The sequence below is a fragment of the Lepisosteus platostomus genome, chromosome 21, assembly GCF_059453375.1.
Source record: "Lepisosteus platostomus isolate fLepPlt1 chromosome 21, fLepPlt1.hap1, whole genome shotgun sequence".
NCBI lineage: Eukaryota > Metazoa > Chordata > Actinopteri > Semionotiformes > Lepisosteidae > Lepisosteus > Lepisosteus platostomus.
This window is the reverse complement of record NC_142631.1, coordinates 16657925-16685238: the sequence shown is the minus strand read 5'-3', so window position 1 is coordinate 16685238 and position 27314 is coordinate 16657925. Positions and strand designations below refer to the sequence as shown.

The 27314-nt window shown below is 43.4% G+C and overlaps 1 protein-coding gene across 1 annotated transcript in view; it reads right to left on the bottom strand.

Annotated features, from left to right (window-relative positions):
• Positions 1–27314, bottom strand: part of ass1 (argininosuccinate synthase 1) — a 60958-nt gene that overhangs the window by 14947 nt on the left and 18697 nt on the right. The window contains exons 9-11 of the mRNA XM_088615170.1: positions 22470–22560; positions 18056–18140; positions 15124–15188 (exon numbers count right to left, since the gene is read on the bottom strand). Coding sequence (XP_088471296.1) covers positions 15124–15188; positions 18056–18140; positions 22470–22560 — 241 coding nt within the window. The remainder of the gene's footprint in view (positions 1–15123; positions 15189–18055; positions 18141–22469; positions 22561–27314) is intronic.

Below are 27314 nucleotides of genomic sequence, written 5' to 3'. Positions count from 1 at the left end.
CCTATATCCTGACACCCGAAGAAGGCTCCACAGCCGAAAAGTTGTGTTTCCCTTCGTCTCTTTGCAGCAGGGAATAGACTTTTACTTGTTCCTTTGCAGCCTGCGCATGCTGACGCAGCCCCCTACTTGAACTAAAATCCTATACTTGTCAGACCGGAAGGTGCATTCATTCACCATCCCTGAATCGAGACTGTAAAAGCTCAGGTCTGGAATATGTTTCTCAGCTTTAAAAAGCTTCCAAGGAGCATGGAACACATTCATGAAGCACTTCCAGCTCTTTAGGAATAAAAAAAAAAGAAACATTTTCACAACGGCTTTATATCTGTCCTTGCAAACCACATTGAACTTCAAGGGTAGGGCAGACAGGTGCCAGAGTCGCCAGAGGGCACAGTGATGAGGTTTTGAATTAACCTCTTTAGCAACAACTATCAAAAGCCTTCTGACAATCTAAATGCAACACAGTATATCACATGCTCTGTGGTAATGTTCAGTAAACTCCAACAAGTGAGCTTCTGAGAAGGTGTTATAATCCTGAGAACCCATGCTATAATTGCCACTTTTAGCACAGAGACCCACATCTCTCCTGTTTCTGTAATGCAAACTCAGCACTAAGGAGGCATTGCTGTAATTTTAGTCCCAGCTAGCATGCTGTTGAAAATGTCCTGTACTGTAAAAGTTCAGGAGGATGGCCCCTTGACTTTTAGTTTTAGTATATGGTGTCACTGATTCTATTCTGATAGAATATGCTATGCTTTCTCCTCCAAATTAAAAACCCACACCAGACATAAGCAAAAGCTCATCCAGGGGCATGCTCAAACCAAAGCGTAACTCATGATATTTTATGATTTTTTTCACACCTTAAAATAACTGCAGCTATGTTGGCAAAGGTATCTGTGCATTTAAGGCCCGTCCATTACAGAAAGAGAGAGATGCAGATTACACAAACGACAATGTTTCTCCACAACCAAAAATTACCCCTGAAAACTATACATTTTAACCCCAAGATGGCTACTGTAGCACTCATCTGTCCTCTGTAAAAGGTTCAATTAAGAAAAGACTTAAGAAAAAAAGCGATTCCATATGGAAAACCTGTTTTTTTGCCAGCTAAAGAGCAGGATACAGATTAGGAAGGTAACCCTCTTGTTTTCGGCTTTCATCCTTTATGAAACAGTTTACAGTTGTTAGGCTGGGTTTTGCAATGGACAGAGGGGACCTAAGATGAGGGTCAGTACAGAATTCCTAAAGGCAGATAGGTATCCCCTCACTGATACTCGCGTGGATTTGTATCCAATAAGCTGCCTGCACACGTCTGATACATTTAACCTATTTCTCCTTCGGTTTGCTATTCACCAGGATAGCTTCTCAGGCTAGTAATTCATGGCTCAGTTGAAGAAAAAAAATCAATCCTGTCTAAGCTACCTGCCTTCACTCACAGACTGATTCCTGCTGTCCTGTACCTGCTACTGATAATGCTTTCAGAGGCAGACTTGTATGGATGAAACTTACAAAGATTCACTTAGCCATAACACTGGCCATTACAGTCAGCCATAAACTACCCACCTCCACGGGAACTCTTTCTTCACCACAGCATTAGTCTCAAACTGGCGGTTGTCATTTCAGAGTGATGCGCCAGATATGGGATGTATGGCAGAGAATCAGCAGTTTGTCAGAGCTGGAGAAGTAATTTCACTAACTGAATCACCCCCAATCCTAGAATCTCTGGGCCCTCCATATACAATAACTGTGGCTGCAGTGTCATGACTTGTCATCCGGTGTCATTGCATGGAAACATCACCTCAGTGTGGTCTACACTAGTGAGCTTCAACACATTGAAAACACAGCCTTCTGCTGAAAGCACTGAGAAAACGAACATGGGACAAGTTAAAAACCTTCAAATAATTGATCTTGGGAGCTGGTTCTTGAAAACCACAGACCACACCCCTGTTAATCCCCTGCTTTAGAATACTGCCTCACCAGCCTGTACATACGTGTCCAAACAGAATACAAGGGACAAAACAGAGGTGTCTTGCTGGAGATGAAGAGTAATAAACTAGTTATTAATTCATGGGCGAACTGAGAACTGTATTGTTTAAATACATTACGACGACTGCCAGTTCGAATATAGCAATGACTAATTCTCATTAAAAGACTGAGATGAATATTTTTTTTTTAATCAAGCCAACTCCCGTAACTGTTTTTTTCCCCAATCTGAGGGCCACCTGAATACAAACAGGTTAAAGCGAAGGACAGGGGTGTAGATAAGGACTGTGGCAGAGAAGAAAGCTTTTGTGACAATATGAGTTAATACTGATTGATGTCAGACTGTGTTGCAATTAAATCAGTTTTGCCAGGCATGTTTTTTAAAAAAAAAAACAGGTTGTGTCTAAAAATAAAAGTAAAAAAAAAATGTAGGAGAAGTGTATACTTTACTTTAATTGCTCACTTTAGCCGCTTGACTCATCAGAAGTAGAGCTCTTTATTGCTGCCTGCCTGCCACTCTGCAGGGGCTGTATAATGGAACAGGTAGGAAATGCATTTATTAAATTTGCCTTTATTAGCTGGCGAATTTTAATGGGCTCTTTCATAGCAGGTATTCATGGGAAACAGCATTGCAACAGTGGGGAAAGCATGGCACATAAACCATACCATTATACTCTCTTCACCCACTGAAGGAACTGGGGCACTCACAATTCACCCACCGTACACTGCTCGACTTGTGTGAGGGGACCAAGATTCGAGAAAAGATTTTCATATCATGCCGCGCACTGGTTTCCCAATGCTGTTCGTATTTTCTGCCCTGTGCAGAAAGTAGTGCTGTACAAAAAAAAAATGTTATAAATGCACTGGTTAGGCTTTGGGACTGAGACTCCCCCCTAACAAACAAAACGATGATCTTTACCGTGTGTGTTTGAACTTTCTATGAAGGACTTTGCTTGGCGACAAAGGAAAAAAAAAAAACTTACTGACTGTAACACACATTTCAGATTATGATGTACCGGCAGATCTGGGAGAATCAAAGCCATACCATCCGTATACAGTACATGGAAACAAATCTACCTGGCAACTGAGGCACAATCTGTCTCCAATAAAAGGCTGGGATCAGATTTTTTCCCTCTAAAACAGAATTAATAATGCACTACCACCAAAAATGAGAGATTTCTTTTGGCCCATAGGACACCTCAAAAAGGAAACTGGTATTTCTACGTGTATAAAATAACAGTCCCATACTTCAAACGTAGAGTGCCAAGAGTCGGTCCTTCAGTGCTCAAACTACCCTGAAGTTCTGTCTTCTTGTTCTGTGAAGAAGAAAACTCTCACCTGGCACAGCTGCCTTGACTTTCCACCCTTCCCTTCTTGTTTCCTGCCACACAGTGTCGTGCTGTGTCTTTCTATATCTTCTATATGTCTCATCCCCCGTCAAGGCTGACTTAATCACTCAACCGTTATTGGTTTTGTCCTAGTTAAAAACGTTTGTCTGGCCACGTCTCCTGCTTCAGAGATAATCAGACATTTGCTTAAAGAATGAAGTATATTGATGAGAGAACCCACACCTGGACACCCCCTGTAAGTAACGATACCATCATTTTACAAGTGTCCATAATTGATTCTCTACCACCACCTCCATGTTGGAAGATAATCATGGATTAAGACTGAATCATGAGTGCGTTTCTGGCCCTTGCCACATTAGAATGGCCCCTCACTGCACTGCACTAGTCCCTGGATTTTGTCCTGCTTTAACAAAGAAGAGGGCAGCAGCAAACTGGAATAATGACGTGACTGAATGCAGATCTCCTGCACTGTAGCCCACTTTCAACAATGGAAATGAGCACTGGTGTAGTGCTTGTGGTTCTAACAAGGCATGGACAACAAGCTGACACAATCATTTCTGTTACAGCGCTGGAGTTGATGAATTGAGGTGTCTCTTGGATATATTCAAGGACAGCCTTCAGTTAAGTGTATTGTTTGGCATCGTCTTAATAAAGCAACAAATAAAGGCAAAGCTGCGAGCTTTTCTTTACAATCCTGCTCTCCAAATGGCTCAAGGGCCTGACTGTTTATCCTGATAATTGTTTTGGAAGGTAAAGCACAAGCCAACACAGAGAACGACTCTCGGTCTCTAAAAAGACAGACAAAAAGCTAAATAAAAGATAAAGTTAAAAAAATATATTGTCAAGCAGATCATTGAACTTCACGAAAATCTGTATTATATTTCCAATGCATTTTAAAAAATAAGATGATATACAATATCTATGAAAGATAATGGTTCACAATTGACAGAGAATTATCTGAGTAAGCTTCACTTTGATCCCTGCAAAAGCACAAGGTTACAAATCCTGTCAAGATGCTAGAACAGCAGGCACTGAAAAGACCTAAAAATGGCTCAAATAAACTAGCAAAGTCCTTTCTTTTTTCCAGCTGCTGTGAGAGCAATGTCAGCAAGTTACAGAATGGTCTGATGCACCATAAAATATCCACAATAATCTCCATTCCGAGCTTCCCATTTGGGAGTTATATTTGCTTTCATTTGCAGGAGATTAGCGAAATATGACATCTGTCGTTAGGATACATATGTTTTCATCAGTCACAGCTGTCCTTTTGGCTCATGGCAGTGTTACAAGGCATAGGAGATTTGAAATTTAATTTTTTGTTAATCAAGAAGGCTAGAAACAACACAACATCTCAACTTCTGACTGCAGTGATGGATATGGCAATATTTGGTCAATTGACGTCAGAGGTAAGACATATCAAATAAAAGTGGCTGCAACTAATACCAATAGATAGAATTATGGTTCAACCAGTGGATGGACACAAACCCCTTAGAAAGTTTAGTCCCACGGTAAGAAGAAAGGCTGATCTAGATAAACCAGGACTATGCTGTGATCCATAAGTTATGGTTCACTGTTAAAACATTTTAGTAAGTAAAAAGACTTAGTCTGAGGGTATGTATGAGTAGTGTACAGTATGAATAATGAAATAAAACATGACTATTTCATTGACCAGCCTCATGTGAAATAATTATTAGACACTGTAAGGTAAATTGTCTGATTCACATTAAATAAGAGAGAGAAAATCCCTTCAAACCTAAGAGCAGCTAGTTTAGCTGAAAACTTCATATCTACATTTATTAATGAAACAGGCCCACACAATCCACATATATCTAGTTTACAAAATTAAGGCGATTAATGCTTACACAGTTCTTGCTTTAAGTAAACCACCGTTACAACAGTTAACTTCCCCTTGTGCTGCACAAGCTATGTCTAAATGTCAAATAAAAAGTTATGCCATAGAGGCTAATACGATGGCACGTTTTCAAATGAAGCTTGACACTGCAACATGGTCTTAATGCAAACAGGAAAACGGTGAGCTCTAATGACTGGTCATCGAATCTCATTAAGCTCTGAGGCGCAGCATCTGTGATATCAATGTCACAGTGAATCAGTGGCATTGCCCGGACACCACAGTCACCAGGCATGAGCTACAGCTCACATTCAGAACAGAGGAGCAATTTTGCTACGCAGAGCAGGAAACCAAGACTCACAGCACTTTCACGAAAGAAGCAGGAACTGCCGGACGTGGAAAAGCACCACCAGCAGCTGTCAGGATAGTTTGCTTTCTCCACGTGAAAACATCAGGACAGTTGAGATATAACCCGTCTTTTCATTATTGCTCTTTGTTGTGTCTTGTTTCCATTCTCCGCGGTGAAAGGCCTGCTTGTCATACTCCGCCACTTCCACTATGCATTTACTTTTTTTTTTAAATGACAGGTTGAAAAAAAAAGAAGCTAATCTTGCAGGCAATCAAGGGAAAGTGCACTTCACATTTTCCAATTTATACCTGCCACCTTGAACCAAAGCCTGAGAATATCCACTGGGTTAGTTGCCAATCAGTTCCTTGTATCTAGTAGAGAACGTCTTGACAGGAGAACTGTTCTGTCAAAGGCAGTGATGCAGCAAGGCTTACAACTGTGACGTTTATAACTGTAGGCGAGAGGTCAGCCTTCTGTTAATCATTGTGCACTACCAGTATGTGCATTGACTATACGTTACCGGGCATTTTAAAAAATATTAAGAAGGACAAAAAGTTCACAGCAATAGGCTGCACATGTGGTTGGCATGGTAGTTAGTATTGCTACTTTTACAGTTCTGAAATCCTAAGATCAGTTCTGGTCTGCGGCACCTCCTTTGTGGGCTTTCTGTGGGTGCTCCACTAGGTAAACAAGCATCTTTAAAATCGGCCCCCATTGGTGTGCATGCCTTGTGATGGACAGGCATCCCCTCCAGGTGCTGCCCTGCCTTGTGCTCATTGTCTGCTGGGGTTAGGCTCAGGCTCAGGGTGCACTGGACTAAGCAGGTTTTGAAAATGGATGAAGGGACATATTCTTTTTTCAAAAACAGTTCCTATCAACACTGTGGTCTATATTTGTAAACATGAACGACCTGAAGCAGTTGATTCATTTAGAAATACATACAAAATGTAAATCAATTACGACACAGTTGGCAGAGGGTGTGAATATTATTTACTGCTAATGTGTATATCGTGTATATCCGACCTAAATGTACAGTAATATTTACAGAATATTTCGAGGAGCATGGTACGATGGGGAGTACTGCCACATTCTGGGCTCACTTCCAACTTGGGGTACCCCTCTCTGTGCTCCAGTTTCCTTCCAGCTTCCAAATACACGCATGTTAGATTAGCGAGTCTCAATTGTTTAATGTGGGCTTAATTTGGGTAGGCGGCGTTCAGAGGCAATTAATTATTCAGGGGGCTGCAGTGCAGTCAGTATTGGTTATGGCACTATAGAAACTTGATGCAAATAAGCTAGATGATCCAAGTGGACTTTCTGATGTTCGAACACGTATATGGTGGTATACACTCACGTTTTCAAACACGCAATGCACAAAATAGGTAGACGAATCGCAGCATGCTAGGAGAAAGGCTTTAATGAACACAAGAGTGAAGGGAGGGAAAGGAAGTATTTCTGAAGCACAGGGAGAAAGAGATCAGAGAAGAGGGCCTTTGTCTTCCTGGCACGGATGAAAGAAAAACAAGCTGCATACACTCACTCACGGACACACGCTAAACACAAAGCCCCCAGCGAAACCTGCGTGTGCTCCACTACCTCAATTTTCTGCACTTAATTGTCCCTCCTCCTGAGTGAGAAGGGATAATTTGATAACGAGGGGGCGGGCCGGGCTGACAGACAGGAAGGTGTATGTGTGAGAGTGGATGTGTGTACAGTAGCTGCTGTCTGAGCGAGTGCGATATCCATCGGCTCCCTCTCAGGGCTCGTCAGCAGTAACCCGGGGCCGGACCCCGCGGTCCAGTCCGCTCCTGCCACCGCACGGCTGGGAGAAAGTGCAGAAAACAGTGAAACCTCACTGGAGCACGGATGAATGAGAGAAACCTGTTCCAGAAGTTTCCGATTCACACAAGACACGAGAGATGTTTTAGAGATTCGCAAAGGGGCGAAATAAACAAACGGGGTGCAGTGCCACAATGGGGCCTTGGTCTGAATTCCCGACCTGGGGAGCTGTCTGTGAGGAGCTTGCCTGTTCTCCCCGTGCTCACGTGGGCTTCCTCTGGGTGCCCCCGTTTCCTCTGATAGTCCAAAGACTAAGGTTAATTGGCTTCTGGAAACATCAGCCCTGGTGTGAGTGTGTGCGAGTCTGTGTCTGTGTGTGCCCCATGATGGACTGGCGTGCCATCCTGGGTGTACCCTGCCCTGTGCCCGTTGCTTGCTGGGATAGGCTCTGACTTCCCCATGACTCTGTCCTGGATAAACCAGTTATAAAATGGGTGGATGGAGCCCGTGGCTCTGCCGCTGTTTTCGAGATGTTTGCAAGCCGGCCTCAGGAGAGGTGGTAGTGGTGGGGGACTCGGAGACTAACAGATTACAGAAACTATCTCATTTCCCGAAACAGAAGTACGATACAGTACTTAAGGCATTCAGAACGAAATCCCTCCAAGCAGGCTGGTATCTTTGACGACTACTTTTTTTTTTTTTACCACCTTTAATGAAGTAGGCTAACCATGGGGGGAAACATCCTTACAAAAACATTGGATTATCATTCCTTTGGATGCAGGTGACACTTTGCCAGGCATCACAGAGCTGCAGCTCATTTCGTTTCCTGCGATACAGTCTCTAGGAGGGACCTAGCAACTTCAGAGGAGCGCTTTCCCTTTTGCGGTCGATTAATCGGACTCCCTCCCGTTCGTGAAATGATTCAGAACGGAGAGGCGGCCCACCCTTACAGTAAATATTAGACCTGGAGCAAGAAAAGCTCTAAAAAAAGGGGTCAGATGAACATCATGTGAAAAGCAGACCACTGGTGCCTCGCCCATTAAAAGCATCTTTCCTGTCTAAGGAAGGGACAGTGAGGATCACGTGGAGTGTCCAGAAAAGCGCTTTGTAAGTGTAAGCCATTAATTAATTATGTTGCTTTCCGCTGGTTTGATTTGAATCTGGGTTGCCTTCCTGGGATTTATGTGCTCGTCAACACGAGTAAGGATGCTGAACAGTAAAAAAAATAGCTTCTTGACATGGAAAAAAAAGTTTTTAAACAAAGTGGCCAAGGCCTCCTACTGCAGGGCTCCATGCGAAAGAGTTCATGACACAACATATTGTTCTTTTCACAAACAAAGTGACTTCTGTCAAACATTCAGATTGATTCCAAAAAATCTTCTCAGAATCAAACCTTCTCATGTGTCCCTGACGTTTGTGAGCCATGCACAGCTGAACAATGCCTCTGCCCGATGAAAAACACCTCCATTTAATAAATAATTGAGTTCATTAAAATAACAATTCGTTAAAATTGCTTTTGGTTCGGTTAGCAAGAAATATTCTCTGAAAAGCAACGCGTTTTCTAAAGGCAATTCACGGAGGCTCGACAAACAACACATCGACACACAAAAAAGAGATTTTAATTAACGTTTTTGTTAAAGTGAAGAACAGTTTGTGCTTGCCGTTACCTTGACGCGTTAATGCCTTTTTGTTTATTTAAATATTATTTTTATTAATGACCTATTTTCTTCTTTCTCATGTAGAATATGCAAACTGGGACGGGTATTTAATTTTTCCTTTCATTTCAGCAATGCAAGGTGCATTATTTTAAGGACAAATAAAATGTAAAAAGAAATTTTCTTTGCTTTTAATTGAAATTGGAAGTGCATGTGTGGAGAGAAGCTGTGACTGAACAAAGGCACTGATAATAGGATGTTAATCAACTAGAGATGAAAGGCGAAATCTCGTTAATACCATTGTCATACAGCTCCAAATAGGAAAACAATCAGACAAGAGCTTTTAATAAGCCTGTTTATAGAACATAGCAGTGTCGAAAGAAACAAAACAAAGGATCATGTGGTTCACCTGGCCAGAGATGGGCTTCAGTCATGGGTCTCATTGCTCTGAGGTGGAGGAACCATCAACAAATACATACAAGCCACTGAGGGTACATCGTCACCCAACAGACCGCCTATCAAAGCTCTCTTGAGTGATAGTCATAAAACAACTTAGTAAAGAGTCTAAATGATTAATATGACTAAATGGTACAACCTCCAAAAACAGACTGGTACAGTTAAAAACAACAAATGTAAATACTACCACCTCGTATTTTTCCCCCATTCTCCCCTCAACAGAGCTAAACTACCATAAAGTCTAAGAAAATAAGAGAAAATGGACCACAGCGCCACCTAGTGGCCAGAAGCCCGATGTTTCATCCTTGAAGTGAAGGGCAGGTTTCCTGGGTTCAAGAACAGGGTATCCCAGGGCCTTCAGGATGAGGCAGGGCTAAGACACACTCCCCCAGCAGGAAGCTACTGGGTAGATGCTGGGAACATTTTTTTCTACAATGGCAAAATGATGCTTAACAAGGACAAAAAGATCTTCATAACCTTGCATCTAGAATACTTTATTAGCTTATAGGAAATCTCATTTTAAAAAAGCTGTCAGGGCTGAAAACAAGGTGTCTGTGGCTTTGGTGGTTAAAAATACTTCCAGTTCTACTCTCAGCACAACTAGCTTCATGTTATGGCACTAAAGCAATAATTAATTAGGGAGCTGGACATGCGAAAACCAACACATTAAACAGATCTGAAGGTCTTTTCTTTACGAATAGATGAAAAGATGAGTAACAGTTCTACGCAGACTTACCCTGTAAGCTTTTACTTTACGTATCGCTAAGGACAACAATCACCCTGGTTTCTCACTTTTCTCCCCTTTCCCCCTGGTCAGCGTTACAGGAGCATAAAGGCACGAACCTCCAGATTAGGAGACAGTTTCTGCCCACAAACTGTCCGATTACGGAACTCTACCACTACCACTGGCTCACACTGCTGTGTTTTTTCTCACACTGCTTGTCTAACTTTGTTTTAAGTTGTTGTTGTTGTTGTTGTTGTTGTTGCTGCTGCTGTTCTGTGTTTATGTTTTGGGTGATTCCTTTAAAGACTGCACAAGAAGGCGGTGTGGTGGCTCTGTGGCTCAGGATCTGCGCCTGTGGCTGGAAGGCTGCCGGTTCAAATCCCGCGGCCAGCAGAGGAATCCTACTCCGTTGGGCCCCTGAGCAAGGCCCTTAACCCCAACTGCTCCAGGGGCGCCGTATAAATGGCTGACCCTGCGCTCTGACCCCAGGCGTCTCCCCCTGTCTGTGTGTCTCATGGAGAGCAAGCTGGGTTGTGCGAAAAGACAAATTCCAAATGCAAGAAATTGTATAGGGCCAATAAAGTGATCTGATCTTATCTTACATGCAAATAAGCATTTCATTGCGCATGTGCAAATGACAAATAAACTGAACTGCTTATCCCCTCATTTACAGCAGTGCAAGCCCTCATTCAAAGAGGAGTTCAAGAGCACCTTTGCATCACCGCTGCACTGGGATATACTGCGATACAGCAAAGCCCAGGACTGACAAATACTCTGCCCCTGTCCCAAAGCCCAGGGGCTGAGCAGGGCCAGCAGAGCCTGAATCACCAGCCTTCAGGCATGGGAACATCAGCAGACCTTTGCAAGCGCTGCAGTGCTATTGTTCAGCGCTCACAGGCCTCTGACTAAGACCCCCTCCATTCTCCATAGTGTAAAGGTAGACAGGCCAGTGAAGACGCACTGGAGACTGAAACAGGCCTATTGTTTTTCTCCAGTGTCTGAGAGGGCGGGGGGGATCTGCCACAGGTGTGTGGCTGAAAGGATTTCTGGCAATCCTGATAATCTTTAACTCCCATCTCACTTAATAGCACCTCATCCGTCACTGAGCCAGTCATCCACTTCAGCCTTATCGGGAAGATCAGAAAAAGAAAAAAAAATAATGGGACACCTAAACAGCTAATTAGGTTCTCTTTGGCTTTACAGGAAAGAAGTGTCCTTTAACTCAATATGTTAACTCGAGCAACAGCTTTAGACAAGGATCTTAACTGTCTTAATGTCTCTTATATTGTCGTGCTTGGACATTATTAATATACTTCTAAAGAGGCAGGCATTCTGGATTTCTTGGCCTAATACTTTTAACACCTTACGGATCGAACAGGGATTTAAATTTGCAAGCCTTTTCATTAAACAGGGCCTGCCCAGCACGTTTTGAATGTAGAAATGTAAAAGTGAATGTTGTATTGTCATAGAAATACTGTATAACTATTGCTTGAAGCTGTTGAGTTATAAGTACAGGATTGACTGGATTTTTTGGTGCCCAAGATGCTTGAAAATTGTGCTCTGGCCTGATGATTTTCTTTTATTCCACGACTGCTCCTTTCAGAAAAGGGGATTCCTCTCGCATGGAACACCAGCTGTTATGGGATTCTAGTTTATAGATGATCCTTGTTTAGCCAAAGGCGCTATGTCCTGATGAAAGTTTGTGTTTGCTGAAACGCTGGCAAGTGTTAATGAATTGTATCTGGGAGCACAGCGAGAGTGCACTCTTCTCTTGCCATACAAACAGTGTCATATCAGTTTTCTATTTCAGAGAAAACATGGACAAGGCCTTTTCGTGTATTCCCGAACAGCCATCTGTTACAAGCACACGGACCTCAGTTATCACTAGATAAAAAAAGGTTTCATTGAGTAATTCGAATGTTTCGGGTGATGTCTTTCAGGCTCAGTATACCTGGTCTGTTCGTTAATGTCCAATTCATTCACACAAGCCTATTTGCTTTTACTCATGAAACACAGACAAAAAGTTCACACAAGTTACAGCAAATCGCAGCAGGATGGATAAAAATAAATCTACCTTCCAGGTCCTAGCTCAGGAACCTAAAAAGTGTCTGAACATTTGTTACCACATAGATAACAGTTCAGAACATCTGTGCTACAGCTTAAAAAAGCAGATTTGTTTGCAGTAAACATTTACACATAAAATTACCATTGCAAGCTTACCTTTAAGATAATGTGATGATGCAACAGCCAACAGACATTAAACCCCCAGCTTTAAAACAGCAGAAAATAAGACAGTAGCTAATCACATCACCTCTTTAGGAGCAGAAGTGACTATAAGTACAAATTGCCTTTTCTAAAATTCATGCATTTACGTGTTGTAGGATCAGGATGAATTTATTCATTATTGGAGTGAATGTAAAGTGAGAGAGTATCAAAGAGGCAAGTCCTGCCCTTCACTAAATGTGGCATTTATAACCCTTTATCTCCCTCCTAATGAGCAGATCAAAAGATATTCAGAAAGCATAATACAATTGGGATTAATTGCCATTAACAGGACAGTGCTTAATTAGCGGTTAAATATAAGCCTTAATTACAAAGTCTCAGCCAGTCTCTCCCCCTTTTTGCCATCGAGACACTCACACACACGCACACAAAACTCGCTCCACAAAGGGATGAAAGGAATCCATTTATCAGCCAATAAAGGGAATCTGTTTAATTCTGCTTGGTCAATCCAGCAAGTGATTATACTGCCAGCCCCGGCTCGCTGCCTAAAGGACCAGGATTTTATTCTCGAAAAAGGGAGACAAAGAGATATATCCGATAGACAGGAACAAAAGTTTACATGTCCTTTACACCTCCCGTGAAAATGACAAAAAAATAGCCTAGGTCACCAAAACATTAATAATCAGCCTTCAAACCTCATTCTATCTCCAACATGCAGAGTCTACTGCATTTGTACACCTACAGTAAAACTGACGATAGCTTTCTGATTAATTAAATATAGCCAAGGTCAATTATGACCGTAAAACAGTTATTACAAAGCACACAGGATTTGAATTAGAAATATTCAGCCTTGTATTCAAAACACTGGTGTTTAAATGCCCATAGGAAGCGGTAGGTTAACAGCCAGCCACTCCACAGTCCCTGCCTGCCCCATAGCTCAGACACAAAAGGTACAATGAACTGATTTTGTGAGGCGGGTTTCGAGAAACACTTCATCAGGGCACAAAGCCCTTTGTTTTCCTTTTACGAAAGGATCAATTTGTCAGCCACTAAAACCCTATTAATAAAAGAGGAAAGGAGACAAAGGCATCAGGGCCGGAGATCCAGAAGGAGATACGCAGAGCTTTTTGAATATTTTTTACACTTATTTTCCTGCAGACTACAATGTATGTTGTGTGGGCCAACTGCGAGATCTCGAACCGTCCCTCTGAGAACTCCAACGTTCAATTCGTTCGGCAGTGCCTACACCACCTCAGCGCCTTTTTAATAGGCATCTTATTTTAACATCTGAATGCTTGTGCTCTCCGGCACAATCGGATTTATTTGCATGTTCAAAATCTGAAGTTACGTAATGAGATCCTGAAAAATCTGGGTTCCCATTTAACACTTTTAATACACAACTTTTTAAAAAATCAGAACAGGCCGTTTTCAGACATGGCAGCCATTTGCGATTCGATTACTTTTGATAAAACTTCGGAGTGCGGAATACTCCGAGTTTTGTAACTCGTCTGCCAAATCAGTTTGCTTGTTGCTGTAAGATAAGGGAGAGGGAGAGGGAAGGATTCATGCTGAAACAGCACAAGGATCCACTTTTGCACTAAAAAGGTTTTGCAATGGAAACTCATGGATAACCCAGCACCTGTAACACTCAGTTTGCACCATGCCTGGAAAACAGTCATAAATTAAACCTGCACTCTTCTGTGAGTTACGTGGCTCAGGGGCCCTAACTATAAAAATAGTAATAATAATAATAATAATAATAATAATAATTGCTTGTTTCATATAGCACATTTAAAGGTGGCTTCTCAAAGTGCTTTACAGAACAATTTACAGACTATATTGGTGACAAGGACAGAACTTTCCCAGCACTTCATATGTTATAACATAGTACTAGCAGTCCTGTATCATATAAGATACGAGTCACACTTGGGAGTCATCAATGAAGAATTATCTTGTGGATACTGCCTACAAAACCATATCCAGCCTCCCACCACCAGCTTGAATGTGTCAGGCACGTCTAAATGTACTTCTTAAGAGATCATGGTCTGTAGCTTAGGGCTGAGCTCCACGGAGCTCCTGAACAGACTGAACAAAGAGAAGGTCAAGGGTCTCTGCAAATCGACCTATAAAAAAGTCCGTGCAGAAGCCATAAGACTGTGGGGCTGCCAAGTGGCCAAGAGACACAGCTGTGATGTTTCAGACTCGCAGATGGGTGCAGTCTGATAGGGGTGGAGAGCCCCACCCCACCCCTTCACCCCACTGAGGGTACTAGGTCTGCTCTCGCTTCCTCACTCCCCATTATGATCCCCACAAAGGACAGCTGCTGGTACCTGCTAACTTCCAATCCAGGCCTAATTACTTCCCAGTCATCAGTTACCCCCACATCTGCCCCCCCCCTAACTCCTCCAACAAAAGGAACAGTGAACTGATTTAAAGAGCCTGGCTAACAGAATAACTTCATGGGTCAACACAAGAACACTAATTTGTCAGGCCTTAAAAGCAGCCCCCCCGACTCCACTCGGAGTGCGGGATCGTAACCGCCGCCTTCACTCCTCCACCGCCCGGAGAAGTTGTTTGGAGCGCCGAGCTTGGCTACCAAGCCATCCTTTTTTTTAGATGATTTTATAAAGCACCTCTCTTCATCTACCACCTCCCCGTATTTTCCCCAGGGACGCTCGTTTCAGAGCGGAGCTGCTGTAGGGAGTAAAGTACATAACCGAGTTTCCAATGAATACAGGACAGCCGAGAAGACCGCTTACCTCTGGACTTCATGCCGATGAAACGATTCTCCACAATGTCCACTCTTCCCACTCCGTGCTTCCCCCTGTCCCAGGAGAAGCAGAGACCGGGTTAGCCCACTGCTCCCCAGCGCTCTACCCCCCAAACACTCCCTCTCGCACGTCGCAGTTGTGACACAAGGAGACCCGTTCGGGGAAAAAAAAAGGCAGCATATTGCCGAAAGCAGAGGAAAACCCGCCGACATAATGAAGATATTTCCCAAAGAACCGGCACTTTGAAACTTTCTGATTCTGTACACATAGAAAAACACTGATGTAATAAAGTCTTAGACATTTTTATCGCTGTTCCACTCTTTTCATTCATTTTGTTTTCTTCTTTATGCTAAAAAAAGAATTCTTTTCTCCTGAAATACTGGTACTGATAGACCGGTACAAAAAAGCAGCAGCCTTTTAGCTCTATTGATATGCAGAGGGAAACAAATGTGGGTAATAAGGCCCATCTGACAAGGAGTCAAGCAGATTTTTATTAGAAAATGTGATGGATTAGCTACTTCAACTCTGCATACTGACTGCTCTTGTATAGTGTGCTTTGAGTTTCTGTGATCGCAGGAAACACAAGGGAGGATATAACATTGTTCATAACTTCAGCGTGATCTGCCTCCTGTCTGTCTTTCTGAGCAGTATGAGCACAGCAGTATGTTGAAAAATGTGAAAGAACATCTTGTTTCCTTCCACAAGAAAATATCAATTGTATAAGTAAAATACTACTTTTTTAGTCGGGCCTGAAGTTGTTGCAATGGGTACCTGAACAAACTGCAGTGATCACAGGAAAGCAGGTACATCATCTTTATCTGCTAAGGCTGCTGAAGGCAGTCCTAAAGGAAGTGTCGTATTAAGAATGTGGAACCGTTCCAGGTTCGTACAGGCACACATACAACAAAGGAAGAGGATGATCAACTGGGACAAGGAGCATTTGGCCTCATTCAAAAAGAAAGGAAAACCCTAGTCTCCCATAATTCCCCGCAAGTTCTTTGAGATGACAACACAGAGTTTCTGCCCCTCTGCCAATAAGGAGAGGGCAGTGGTGGCAGAGGGGCAGTTAAAGAAGGAGTCATGCAGACAAGGGATTCCATATGGGGGAAAAACACTGCATGTTTTACACTACAGAACAGGCAGACAGGTGGGACAAACATTACCAGGAAGAGGTTTGAAGAAATTATGTTTTGTTGCTAAGATGGGAGCTTGTTTGAAGAGTGATCTCTGCTGGTCATGGAGATTGTACAGTAACGTTGCTTTTGCTTATCAGTCATTATCTAAATGTGCAATAAACGATATTGGACCAATCAGCAGTAATCGCATCTCAGATAAACCTCATAGAATGATAATATAGGGAACTTTGCGACAAAGTGATACCAAAATCTATTTTTACACGTCAAAAGCTACAGGGAGACAGATGTCTCTGTACAAGGCCACCAGGAAGGGGGTTGTAGGTTGAAAAGAAGTTGGGGAAAAAAAAATGCAAACATGAAAAATTAACTTGGAAATGACGAGAACTGAAAGCCTGAAAGGGATAACTGCTATTTTTTGCAAACAGGTACGCTGTAATGAAACCTAAATATGTACGATACTGAATATAATAAACCAATAAGCACGTTAGAAACCTTTCAATGCTAATCTGTGTGTGGAATAATGAACAACAGTCTGTTCCCGATACAGGTTGGCTACAGTAATAGCCCCAATCCTCTGTTTTCCTTGACTAACACGTCCATTCCACTGTAGATACAAGCTCATTGCCATGCTAATCCTGCTTTCATCTCGCTCGGGCCCACAGCTCGGCACGCTGACCCGCAGGAATTAGCGCCGGAGAAGAAGGAAGTCATCTGCTGAAAGAGGATCCGGGACTCAAAGAGGGAAAGGTTTCTTCTCAAATTTTTCAAAGGTAGCAGCTGTATTCAGAGCAGGACAGGAGAATTCGGTCATTAACATTGGGAATGTGAGATGGAACAGACTCCAGACAGCTGGGCTGGAGGGCAAGGGAGATTGTACAGGCACGAGTGAACTGCTATTCAAGGTATAAGGTACTGGAGGCATTCAGCACCAAGTGGCAAAGTTACAACAATGCCCCCCAGAGTTAGCGTTATCACATTTCTTGTCACGCTCCATCACTTGTCATTAAAGGTGGATTGCAGTCACTGGAGCACACTTCAAGTTCAGTGATATCGTACCAGCACACGGTGAGCTTACTAGGGTCCTACGATGCCTCTGAAGATAACAGAGCTAAAAACAATTCCAGAATCAACTCCGACATCATCTCTTTTTCATCAGTCAAATACATAATCAGAACATTAAAACTACAATTATAATACAGTTGTTCAAGTTACTCATTTCTAATCCTACAGATTCAGTCTTAGACTTAATGTTGCAAAGTTTCATGGAAAAAAAAAATGTATTTTGTAGGGAAATAAAGACCTATGGTCACTGATGATTCGAACAGATCTACAGGTGGCAGGAATATTTCCATTAAGAGCTGCTTACATTACCAGCAATACACTCATATAAAGGGCTGTGCCAGGTTAAAAAGGGCATTTCCAGACGTAGGTAGGAGAGTCATCCCTTTTCCTCACAACCATGTGAATTTGATATATAGAATCACTGTCTTTCTCTACCAGGCATGGCTATGATGGACAGGTACTGGCTGTTGTGTCTTGGTCTCTATCTATTGGTTCTTGATGCATTTTTCACATACATACACAGTCTCTAAATGATGGATGCTCACTTAAATATTACACAGTATATACAGCACATTTATCTAAAGACATCATGATAAATCCTCATCTTCCTTTAAATCATAGAAACATCTGAAGCCTACCAGAAAACAAAACGACGTACTAATTAACTGGACTGAGAGCATCTGCCCGAGCTCAGTTCTGTACACATGAATGAGATCAATTACCCAATCTCGTTGAGGTACATGAAGATTTGCAGGGCGGAGTCGACACACTTCCCCTCTTTCACATTGGTCACCTTCACTGGCACACCTGGGAGAGGAGGAAGGGAATGACAGGCAAGAATTTGTGCTGCAGACAAAACCAACATGTGTGCAGAACATGCAAAACGTAAGTCAAGTTAATTAACCACCTAAAACCAAAATAGCATACAATTAAGTGCAAGTAACAAGTAGTGGATTGAATATATGAGTTGCACCTGGGTGACTCACTGCTAGATGCTTTAATTGTATAGTTTTTTTATCACATATTTGCAATGTTCACTTCCCAGAGGAATGGTAGGAGAAAGAGCAGCAGTATTATTCAGATATTCCTCTGGCATGGGGGGCACAGTGGATGCTTCGCTGCCACGCAGCGCTGGGGCCCTGGGTTCAATTCCTTGGGAGATATCCGCGTTCTCCCCATGTTTACATGGCTTTCCTCCGGGGGGCTCCGGTCTCCTCCCACAGCCCAAAGACAAGCTGATTGGTTGATTGTCTTGTGGAAGACTGGCCCTGCTGCGAGTGTCTGTGTGTGCCCTATGACGAACTGGCCACTCCTGCTGTATGACATCATACAGGGCTCTTTCTACTCCCTGCCAAACAACAGTGATCTCCTGGGCACTGGCAGGTGTGCAGTGACATCACAGAACCATGCGCTTCTCCTCCAATCAGAGCCGAGTCTCCTGTATGTCGCTACGGAGCCCGTACTATGTCAGAACACGAATGACTCCACAAGTGGGCGGGTCAGAGGAGCCTGCCCGCACGTCCTCCTTCTCTCCATGTGGGCATGGGGGCCCTTGCTGTGAATGGAGACATTCTGACAAAACTGGCCATTCCAAATGAGGCGAGTGTGTGTTTTTTTGGTTTTACAATAAAATATCAATATCCTAAATGAAAATAAAAAAAAGCTCTTAAACAGAAACAGACCTGGTTCTGCTGAGGTCTGTCTGCATTTCAACCGCTGCTTCTACAGCTTCAGTGTTTCGCATTTCTTTCATTCGAAGCATTTCAGAAACATATAACTGATGGATCGTGGACGCTTATCTGCTCCTATGAAAATGCGGGCTCTACAAGGACAAAGTAGGGCTTTATGTAACCATATATAATATTGCATAACATTCATTAAGCATTTGTCCAATGTGTCTAGATTCGGATCCAGCCTGTGTTAATTAAAATCTGGCTGCCGCCTCACTCATTCGTGTATAATGTACTGCTCATGTCGCTCCAGCGAGCTCCGTCTGTGGTAGATTAACCATATTGCAAAAACCAAGCCAAAAAACAACAACCAATAGAACAAAACAATAAAATGAACCCATCCAACCCACAAAAGTGACATTTTACAGTTTTAACAAGCGCTTGGCTTCTTTCCTTGCTTATTTACTCCGGCGTTAGACAGGCTTCGGTCTATGGGGCCAGTCACTGGAAACGACGAGGGCATTTTTCATGCCCTGGCTTTGGTGAGGGCAGTAAAAAGAGCAAGGAGACCAGGGTGAGGGGAGGAGAGACGAAGGGTGGAGACAGGAGGGGGACAGGGGGCAGGCCGCTAACAAGGACTGGTGGAGAGGCCGGGCCCCGAAAAAGACTCGTAAATAGAGGTACCAATAAATTCAAAAGCCCTTCTTTCATTTGAAGGCTGTGAAATCGCAAGCAGGCCCTTCCCTAATTAAATTTCACGCCTGGGCTTTGTCATGTGACCTCGTACCTTCTGTCCCAGCAGTACTGCGCACCAGAAGGGGTGGGGGGGGGGGGGGGTGGGGTGTGTGTGTGTGTGTGTGTGTGTGTGTGTGTGTGTGTGTGTGTGTGTGTGTGTGTGTGTGTGTGTGTGTGTGTGTGTGTGTGTGTGTGTTATCAGGCTCTCTAAATGGGGTGTTTTGTTTGCATCTCCGTCCCCTCAAGAAAAATACAGCACTACGAGGCGCCCACACTCTCAAACCACTCCGAACCAGAACTGCAGGCGGACTCGCAGATTCTCGATTCTCTGCCAGCGCCAACCTCTCTTTCCCCCACTCCCTCGCCCGGCTCAACACTTGACCCCCCCCCACCCCACCCCACCTCCTCCCTCTCCCTGCCACCATCCCACCACCAAGAATGAGATCAAGGAAGGCAGACCCCATGAATTAATCACTGTCCCCTTGACCGTGAAAAAGGAGATGTCATTAGCCTGCTCATTAATAGTATGAAATGAGCAATAAGAAGACTTGGGGAGGGGCCAGCACTGAGGGGTGTGGGTGGGGGGAGAGGGGGAGAGAGAAACTTTGGAGAAAGAAAGAAAAAAAAAAGGCTGCGGTGATAATCTTCTATCCATCTGTGTCTCATTAGCATTTAGCGCGCCTGCAGTTGCCAATCAACTCTAAAAAGGCCCTTTCTAGTGGCTTTTCAATGGCGAAATGTAAGCCCTGTTAGAATGACACGTAAAAGACTTGACAAATATTTTCGGACGAGGGCTTTGTCCCAAACCTCCCTCGACTTTCTTCGCTGGCAGAGCACGCAGATACCACTAGGCTATTAAAGCAACAAAGCCTCTTATCCTCCAAATAGTTAATAATTAGATTAAAACTTCAAATAAATTAACTGGCAGTGTGAATGAGGCTGCCGGGGGTAGGCTCTTTCTTCACCGTCTTGGGGTCTATTAATATGGATCACAGGGATTTTTCTCTCTTCATTTCTTGCAGCAGGCCAACACGGCACACAATGGGGCAGTAGACACAGTTGTAGGAAAAATTACAGATTTACTTTTTTTTATTATGATGTGCGATCGCGAAGAAAAAGTCTCGCGGAAAAAAAGGCTCACGGTTTAAGGGAGATTTTAATACTTCTTAAAATTCTTTTTACTTGCCTAAAAACGGGCTGCATTAAAAGAGAGAGAGAGAGAGAGCGCGAGGGAGAAACGGGGATGAAGAGAAAGAAAATAAACAGTGGTGGGAATTTTTTTGCGCTCTTTGTGGCCTTTTTGCGACACGTTGGTTTTTGTCATCGGTGCACAATTGCGTTCGCTTTGAGATGATTTAAATCCCCACTGCGTAGATTCAGAAAGACTCTTGAACCGGGTCGATTAACCGCATTTTTTTTTTGTGCTCAACAGCTATGAGCTCACAGGCCAAGTTAAAAATTCGGAGACATTAAAAATCCCAAAGAAATAAGATTACTGCTCGATCCTTTCTGTTAAACACAATCACACAACTACCTACACGGCAACACCGTTTCTTTTTTAGGCATGCTTGTGTGGGTCAGATTTTAGCAACCATGCTGTACAACAATTATTGTCAACACTTCACTAAACCTATCCCGGCCCCTGGGTCTCTGTCCCCGAGACAAGCATCCGAGCTGAGACCCCAAAGCAAAGACTATTTTAGACCCACTGGGTAACAGGCCACCTTGGTCGGCCAACATCAGACCTTGATGGAAGGAAATCACAGTACTTTGCCTAAGGCCAGGATTTCCTCTGCTAACATGCGTGGGACTTTTTTTTCCACATTTCCACCATAGCTAGGGGGCCTAGCACTCATTTCCAGAATGCGGAGATCAAAGTGGGTGATCCAGTATTTTCTGAACGTGGGTGGTCACAACAAAATAAAGTTTAGCCTTGTGGCACCTCAGCGCGTTTATTATATTAGAACGATCACCGATAAGACTATGTGCCACGTGAATACTGACGTCACAAGGGTCGTGAAAGGACATCATGGGAAAGAAAGGGATACCTGTGGGAAATCCAAATTTCTTTGGATTTGCAAAAGGGTTTCAGATTCACTTGCTTAGAAACTGAAAGTTTGTGTCCTTTATCAGTGCAGAAACAGGAACCTGAAGATTTTGAAGCCCCCACAAAAACACTACAGTAGATCATGTCATTCTCCATGCAGACAGATCTTCAGAACAAACAGCAAGGTTGATTCAATCCTGGTGAAAGCACTGCAGAGCATAACGTGAAACTGTGAAAGCAAGGTAGGTGAGTGGCAAGACTATAAAAACAAATCAAAGCTAAAAACACTGGGGCCCTGGGTTCAAGCCCAGACCTGGGATGCCATCTGCGTGCAGTTTCTATGGTCTGTCCGTGTTTTTTCTGGGTGCTCCAGTTTCCTCCCACAGTCCAGAAACACACTGGTAGGTTAATTGGCTTCCTGGCACATTGGCCCTGGCGTGAGTGTGTGTGCCCCGTGATATACAGGCATGCCATCCAGAGGGTATCCTGACATGTGCCCACTCAGTGCCAGGACGGGCTCTGGCTCCACCGCGCCCCTGAACTGGTGGAAATGCATGGATGGAAAAACGTGCCGCGGTCCATTTTTAGAGATCCCGTGAGCTGCCGTGAACGGGCAATGGGTCCCATCTGAAATAGGTGGGGATGAATGACCTGATCTCTCACAAACCTGACACCTGGACTGACCTTTTGCAAACTCAATCTCGAGCACATCCGGAGAGTCCGGACTCTCCGCTGGGTTTTTCGTCATTTGGTAGAGGTCGTCTGGAGCATGGTTCTGCAAGCCAGAAAGCAGGGGGAAAAAAAAGAAAAAGAAAGACAGTCAGACACATACAGACAAGACGGCCGGCAATGTGCTTCAGCAGGCACTTCTTAAACATCTTGACATTTTATCCAGCATGAAGGCGAACTGGCAGGCGCAGGCAGAGGATGAGGGGGGGACAACAGCAGAAAATGAAGAAAAGAAAAGGAGCAAGTTGGAAATCAAAAGAAAAAAAAAAACCTTTAAAAAAAAGCTAATCAAGGAGTGACAGAAAAAGCAATGTGCCATTTTTTCTCCTCTAGTTGGTTTCATTTCCCCTTTTGACCACCTCCCAGCTGGGGGTGGAACAGTGTGGATCAAGGCAGTCAGCCGTGCGCGAACGGAGAAGTTCCTGGGGGCCGGACGATCGCTCTGACCAGCAGGGGAAAAAAAAAAACTCCCGAATCCCGCCGGGGAGTCGAACTGTGCTCCGCCGAGGTTGCACACGCCTGACCACCACGGAACATACAGTGTACTGTGACAGCCACACAGGATGCGTTCCTGTACAGATCTAACTACGAATCTGTAGATGTCTGTGTGGGGTTAGAAAGTCCTGGAATACCCGAGAAGATGGCAATATTATAACATTTACCATATGCATTTTTGGGGGGCATTTTATTTTAATGAATGTACTGTAGCTTACTTATGGATGCCCACTGCTGAACAGAATTTGCTGCATCTTCTCTGCGAGCACACAACAGAGCTCCCTCCACACCGGACAGAATGGGTGACCTCAGCCCTTTCAGCTCAGCTCAGGGCCTTTCAGCTTCTGCTCATCTACAGTTTTCATTTCACATTTGGCAAAGTCTTGTGGAAGATTGTTTGGAGCTTCGTTATACTGAATCAAGCCATCCTGACACACAGTACGAATCCTACACCTGTAGTAAGGCACCCAGAACCCAGAATCGGGGTTTTTAAATCTCACCTACTGTATGTTTTCATTGACCTTCAATTCCTAATCCCTTTCTTTGAATTTCACATCTATAAATGGTTTTCTGTTTAAGAATTAAATCGACTGTCTGAAGCAGACAAATACAGCCATACTGATTGAGTACCCCAGATTTGCATGTCTTACCGATCTTAATCAAGAAATTGTAAATGTTCCCAAATGCTCCCTTGCAAAATAAATCATTTTAAATACTGCTGCTGAGCTATGCGGTACTTTTTAGCACAATGACTTGACCTCCGGGCTCTGTTAGGATGTGTGTTAGGCTGAATCAGTCCTCAACATTAATCTTACACCTTGCCACATGGCACCAGAGAACACACTGGCTTCAAAACCAATGCATATCAATAAATATAAATTCATAAATAGCCATTTTTTTCCTATATCTTTATTAAAATTCATTTCTAGCCACCAATTTTCCTTTGCAGTTCGTGGACAAAACACTGGTTCTGGATCTCATTCCCCCCACCATCTGATCCCAGTTTCCTTCTTTTCGCTTGAAGAATAAGCCACGCTTCTCCGAAGCTTGCTCTTTTTCCTCGGGAAAAGCCAACAATTCGGCTAAAAACCCCCCCTGAGTTGACAACACGCAGTTTCCTCATCACGGACACATTTCCACCCTAGGCTGGAGCCTCCCGTTCCAATCGCGAAATGGGAGTCATAAACACAACCTGCTCCAGTTAACAGCAGCCCTGCCAATTACAGTGGCATTAAGAGCAAATCGCCGCCAATGTTTCCTGAGCTGAGTCAAATTGCAGAGGAACTATGCAAAATAACCACCGAGCGCATTTAAATGGAAACCTTTACCAGACAAATCACGATACAATAACTAATCCCTTGCTTGCATATATCCAAAGGCCTCATCTTTTCTTTCCTTTTAACTAAGCACTGAAATTGACTTTGAGTTTCTTTCGTTTCCGCCTCGGCGCCTGCCTGCAAACAAATGAAACGAGAGCAGGACAAATAATAAGTCCCCGGGGCCTGCCGGCCGCACTTCTTGATTACATCGATAGCTAATGCCTGCTCCGCCGCCGAACATCGTTTTATGTATTTATGGAAAGGGGAGCGAGGTGAATTTAAAAACGAACAAAAAAAAAAAAAAATCACAGTCTTGCTGGGCGAGGCGAGTTAAAACAACCGCCATCTTTCCCGGCTCTCCCTTTCCCATTTTTCGCTGCAATAAATCATCGCCTGACCCCACGCAGGCCCCGGCACCCAGACTCGTGAAGGGTTTGGAGGGGAGGGAAAAGAGAGTTCTGCTCTTCTAAAGCGACCTTCCTATGGACCGTTCCCTCAATTTGTAAACAAGCGGCTCATTACAGAACGCGCTGAGTTAGCTAAAGAGCAAAAACCCCAAATGGGTCTTAAAACTTGCCGAGGTTTTTCCCCCCACTCTTTCCTATAGTTTGGATGGGTTGAACAGCTATTTAACATGTAAAACGTTTGGTTTCACATCATTTTGTAGACCCTCCTATCCCTTAGGCTCCTAAGTCTTTAAGCAAGACCACAGTTTAGCCTCACTGTCTGCCAGGATGGTTCAGGTCACTAAGGCCTCCCAATTCATTTTTTTCCCCCAACAAGAAAAAAAACCCACTCGCAAAAAGGAGGAAAAAGTCATGTGTAACACACACACACACACACGGAAATCCAAAAGGTCTATCAGTATTCCTTGATTACACCATGGTGTTTTCCCCCCCTCTCTCTCTCTTTTTAAATACAAGAAACAGTTCAAGAGACAAATTGTTTCTTGTGCTGTATCAATGCATTTCATTTAGACCTCCCTGCAGGAGGGCCCGGCCCAGAGATGTCATCCTGAAAGAGACGAAAAGATAAAAATATGCCGGGGAGAAAGAGGAGAGTATTGGAGGCAAATGGGCCGTGAACTGAAGCGCCGTGTCGTAGCACGGAGCTGGCTTGCAGGCTTTATTCAATCGCCCGATATTGTTGTGCTCCAGGCGGCTGAATGCACTCTTTGAGAAAAGGCTGCAGCATGAACTTAAAGCAAGTAAATTTCTATCTTTCTGCACATTAGCTGCCTCATTGCCTTTCAATCGAGCCCCTGAGAGCCAGAAGAAAAAGAGATGGAGAGAGAGAGAGAGAGAGTGACTTAGTGTAAAGAGGTAAAACTTGAACCATCTGTGTGGAAAACCTGTTAAAATATACGATTTTTCCTTTACACCATTAACATACATCTGGATCTACGAGCTGCACCTTTCGATTGCAGCCCTGTGTCTGTATCAACATCATACCCTCATTTATTAAGCATAATAAAAACTGTACCTTAAGCTGCACAGTGCTTATTTTGACAGTGATGCCTCTTGAACATTAATTGAGCGCTCAATCATTCTAGCAAGATGTTTTGAATGAAATAATTTAGGATGCGGGAGGTTCTTACACCTGCAGAACTACAAGCGTGTGGCTTAGTGTCAGGGACAGAGAGGCGGCTGAAATAACTACAGCCATTGGGCTGGGCAGTTCTGTGGCCCTGAACTTTCTGAACGCGTAAAAATCCAGAATACTTACTTGTAAAGGAGTTTAGACTAGTGATTTTCCTTATATATGTTTCCTGGCTCCTTTTAAAATATTAACCACATTTCATAAGAGCTGATTGGAAATAAACATACGTCACACTATACAGTGGGTACTATGTGGATGCTCAGATCGTCGCAGAAAAGAGAAAAGATTTTCTTTTAATGTTCTACATTAATCTAAATTAAACCCATCACCTTTCACCATTCTTAGTTTGCAAAAGGGGAGGATGAGTTACTCTTTTTACTATGAATCTAAAGTCATTTCCACTAACTGTATATTTCACTTCTAACAGTAGTGACTACAAAGGTAATATAGATAGAAGAATATGCAAATGGATCATACAAAGATTTAAATTATGAAAGGAAAATGTATATAGATGGACGATGTCAATGAGACCCAGGGAACAGAAGTAACAGCTATTTTGAAACAAGGGTCTAAATACCATTACTATGAGATAAGAGATCTAATTACATGGGATCAGGTAGCTCCTTGCCTTCACAAGAAGAATTGTGTTACTGATTGACCAGCATGGAGGTGATGGTACAGTACATGGTGACACAGTCTCCTCCAATGTTTCAGTGACACAAAATGGTTGGCATCATGCCTAGCATGTGTGAGCATGTGTTGTGGGCACTTTCACAAGGTCAGTAAAACAGGAATGGATTTTCGTAATTGGCAACAGTCAAGCCTCTAAACTAATACTGCTGTTATTAATGAGCTTCTCGACTCAATAAATGAACAGCTCTGATTTTAAGTTCCATTTGGAAATCACAAACTAGAAAGTGCCACTCTTGAATAATATTAATATAATAATATAAGTGATAATATTAGTTCAAGGACTGTTTTTTTTTCTGTAAAGAATCACTTAACCCTAACAGCCAGTTTCATTGATGTTCGAGCTCCCCAGAGCTGGACTAACTTTTATTAATTAGGAAGTATAGATCACAGTGATTGCCTCCACTAGGTTGCCTGGGATTAAAGAGCCCATTGTAACACCGAGTCCTAAACAGGCTTACTATCTAGGAATCTTCTCCTGGGGCCAGCTTGGTAAACAGCTCTTGAAAAGAAACAATACAAACCACAGGCAGGTGGGATTCATATCCCCTCTGCCACACTCAAAGCCTTGTTATCTCCATCTTCAACCTCCTCTTTCCTTTCCCCCCACTTCAAGATCAACAGGCCGTTCGGTCCCTGATCAAAGGGGGGGACTCGTGTTTATCAAATGCCACAATGTGGGGAAAGAAATGCTGCT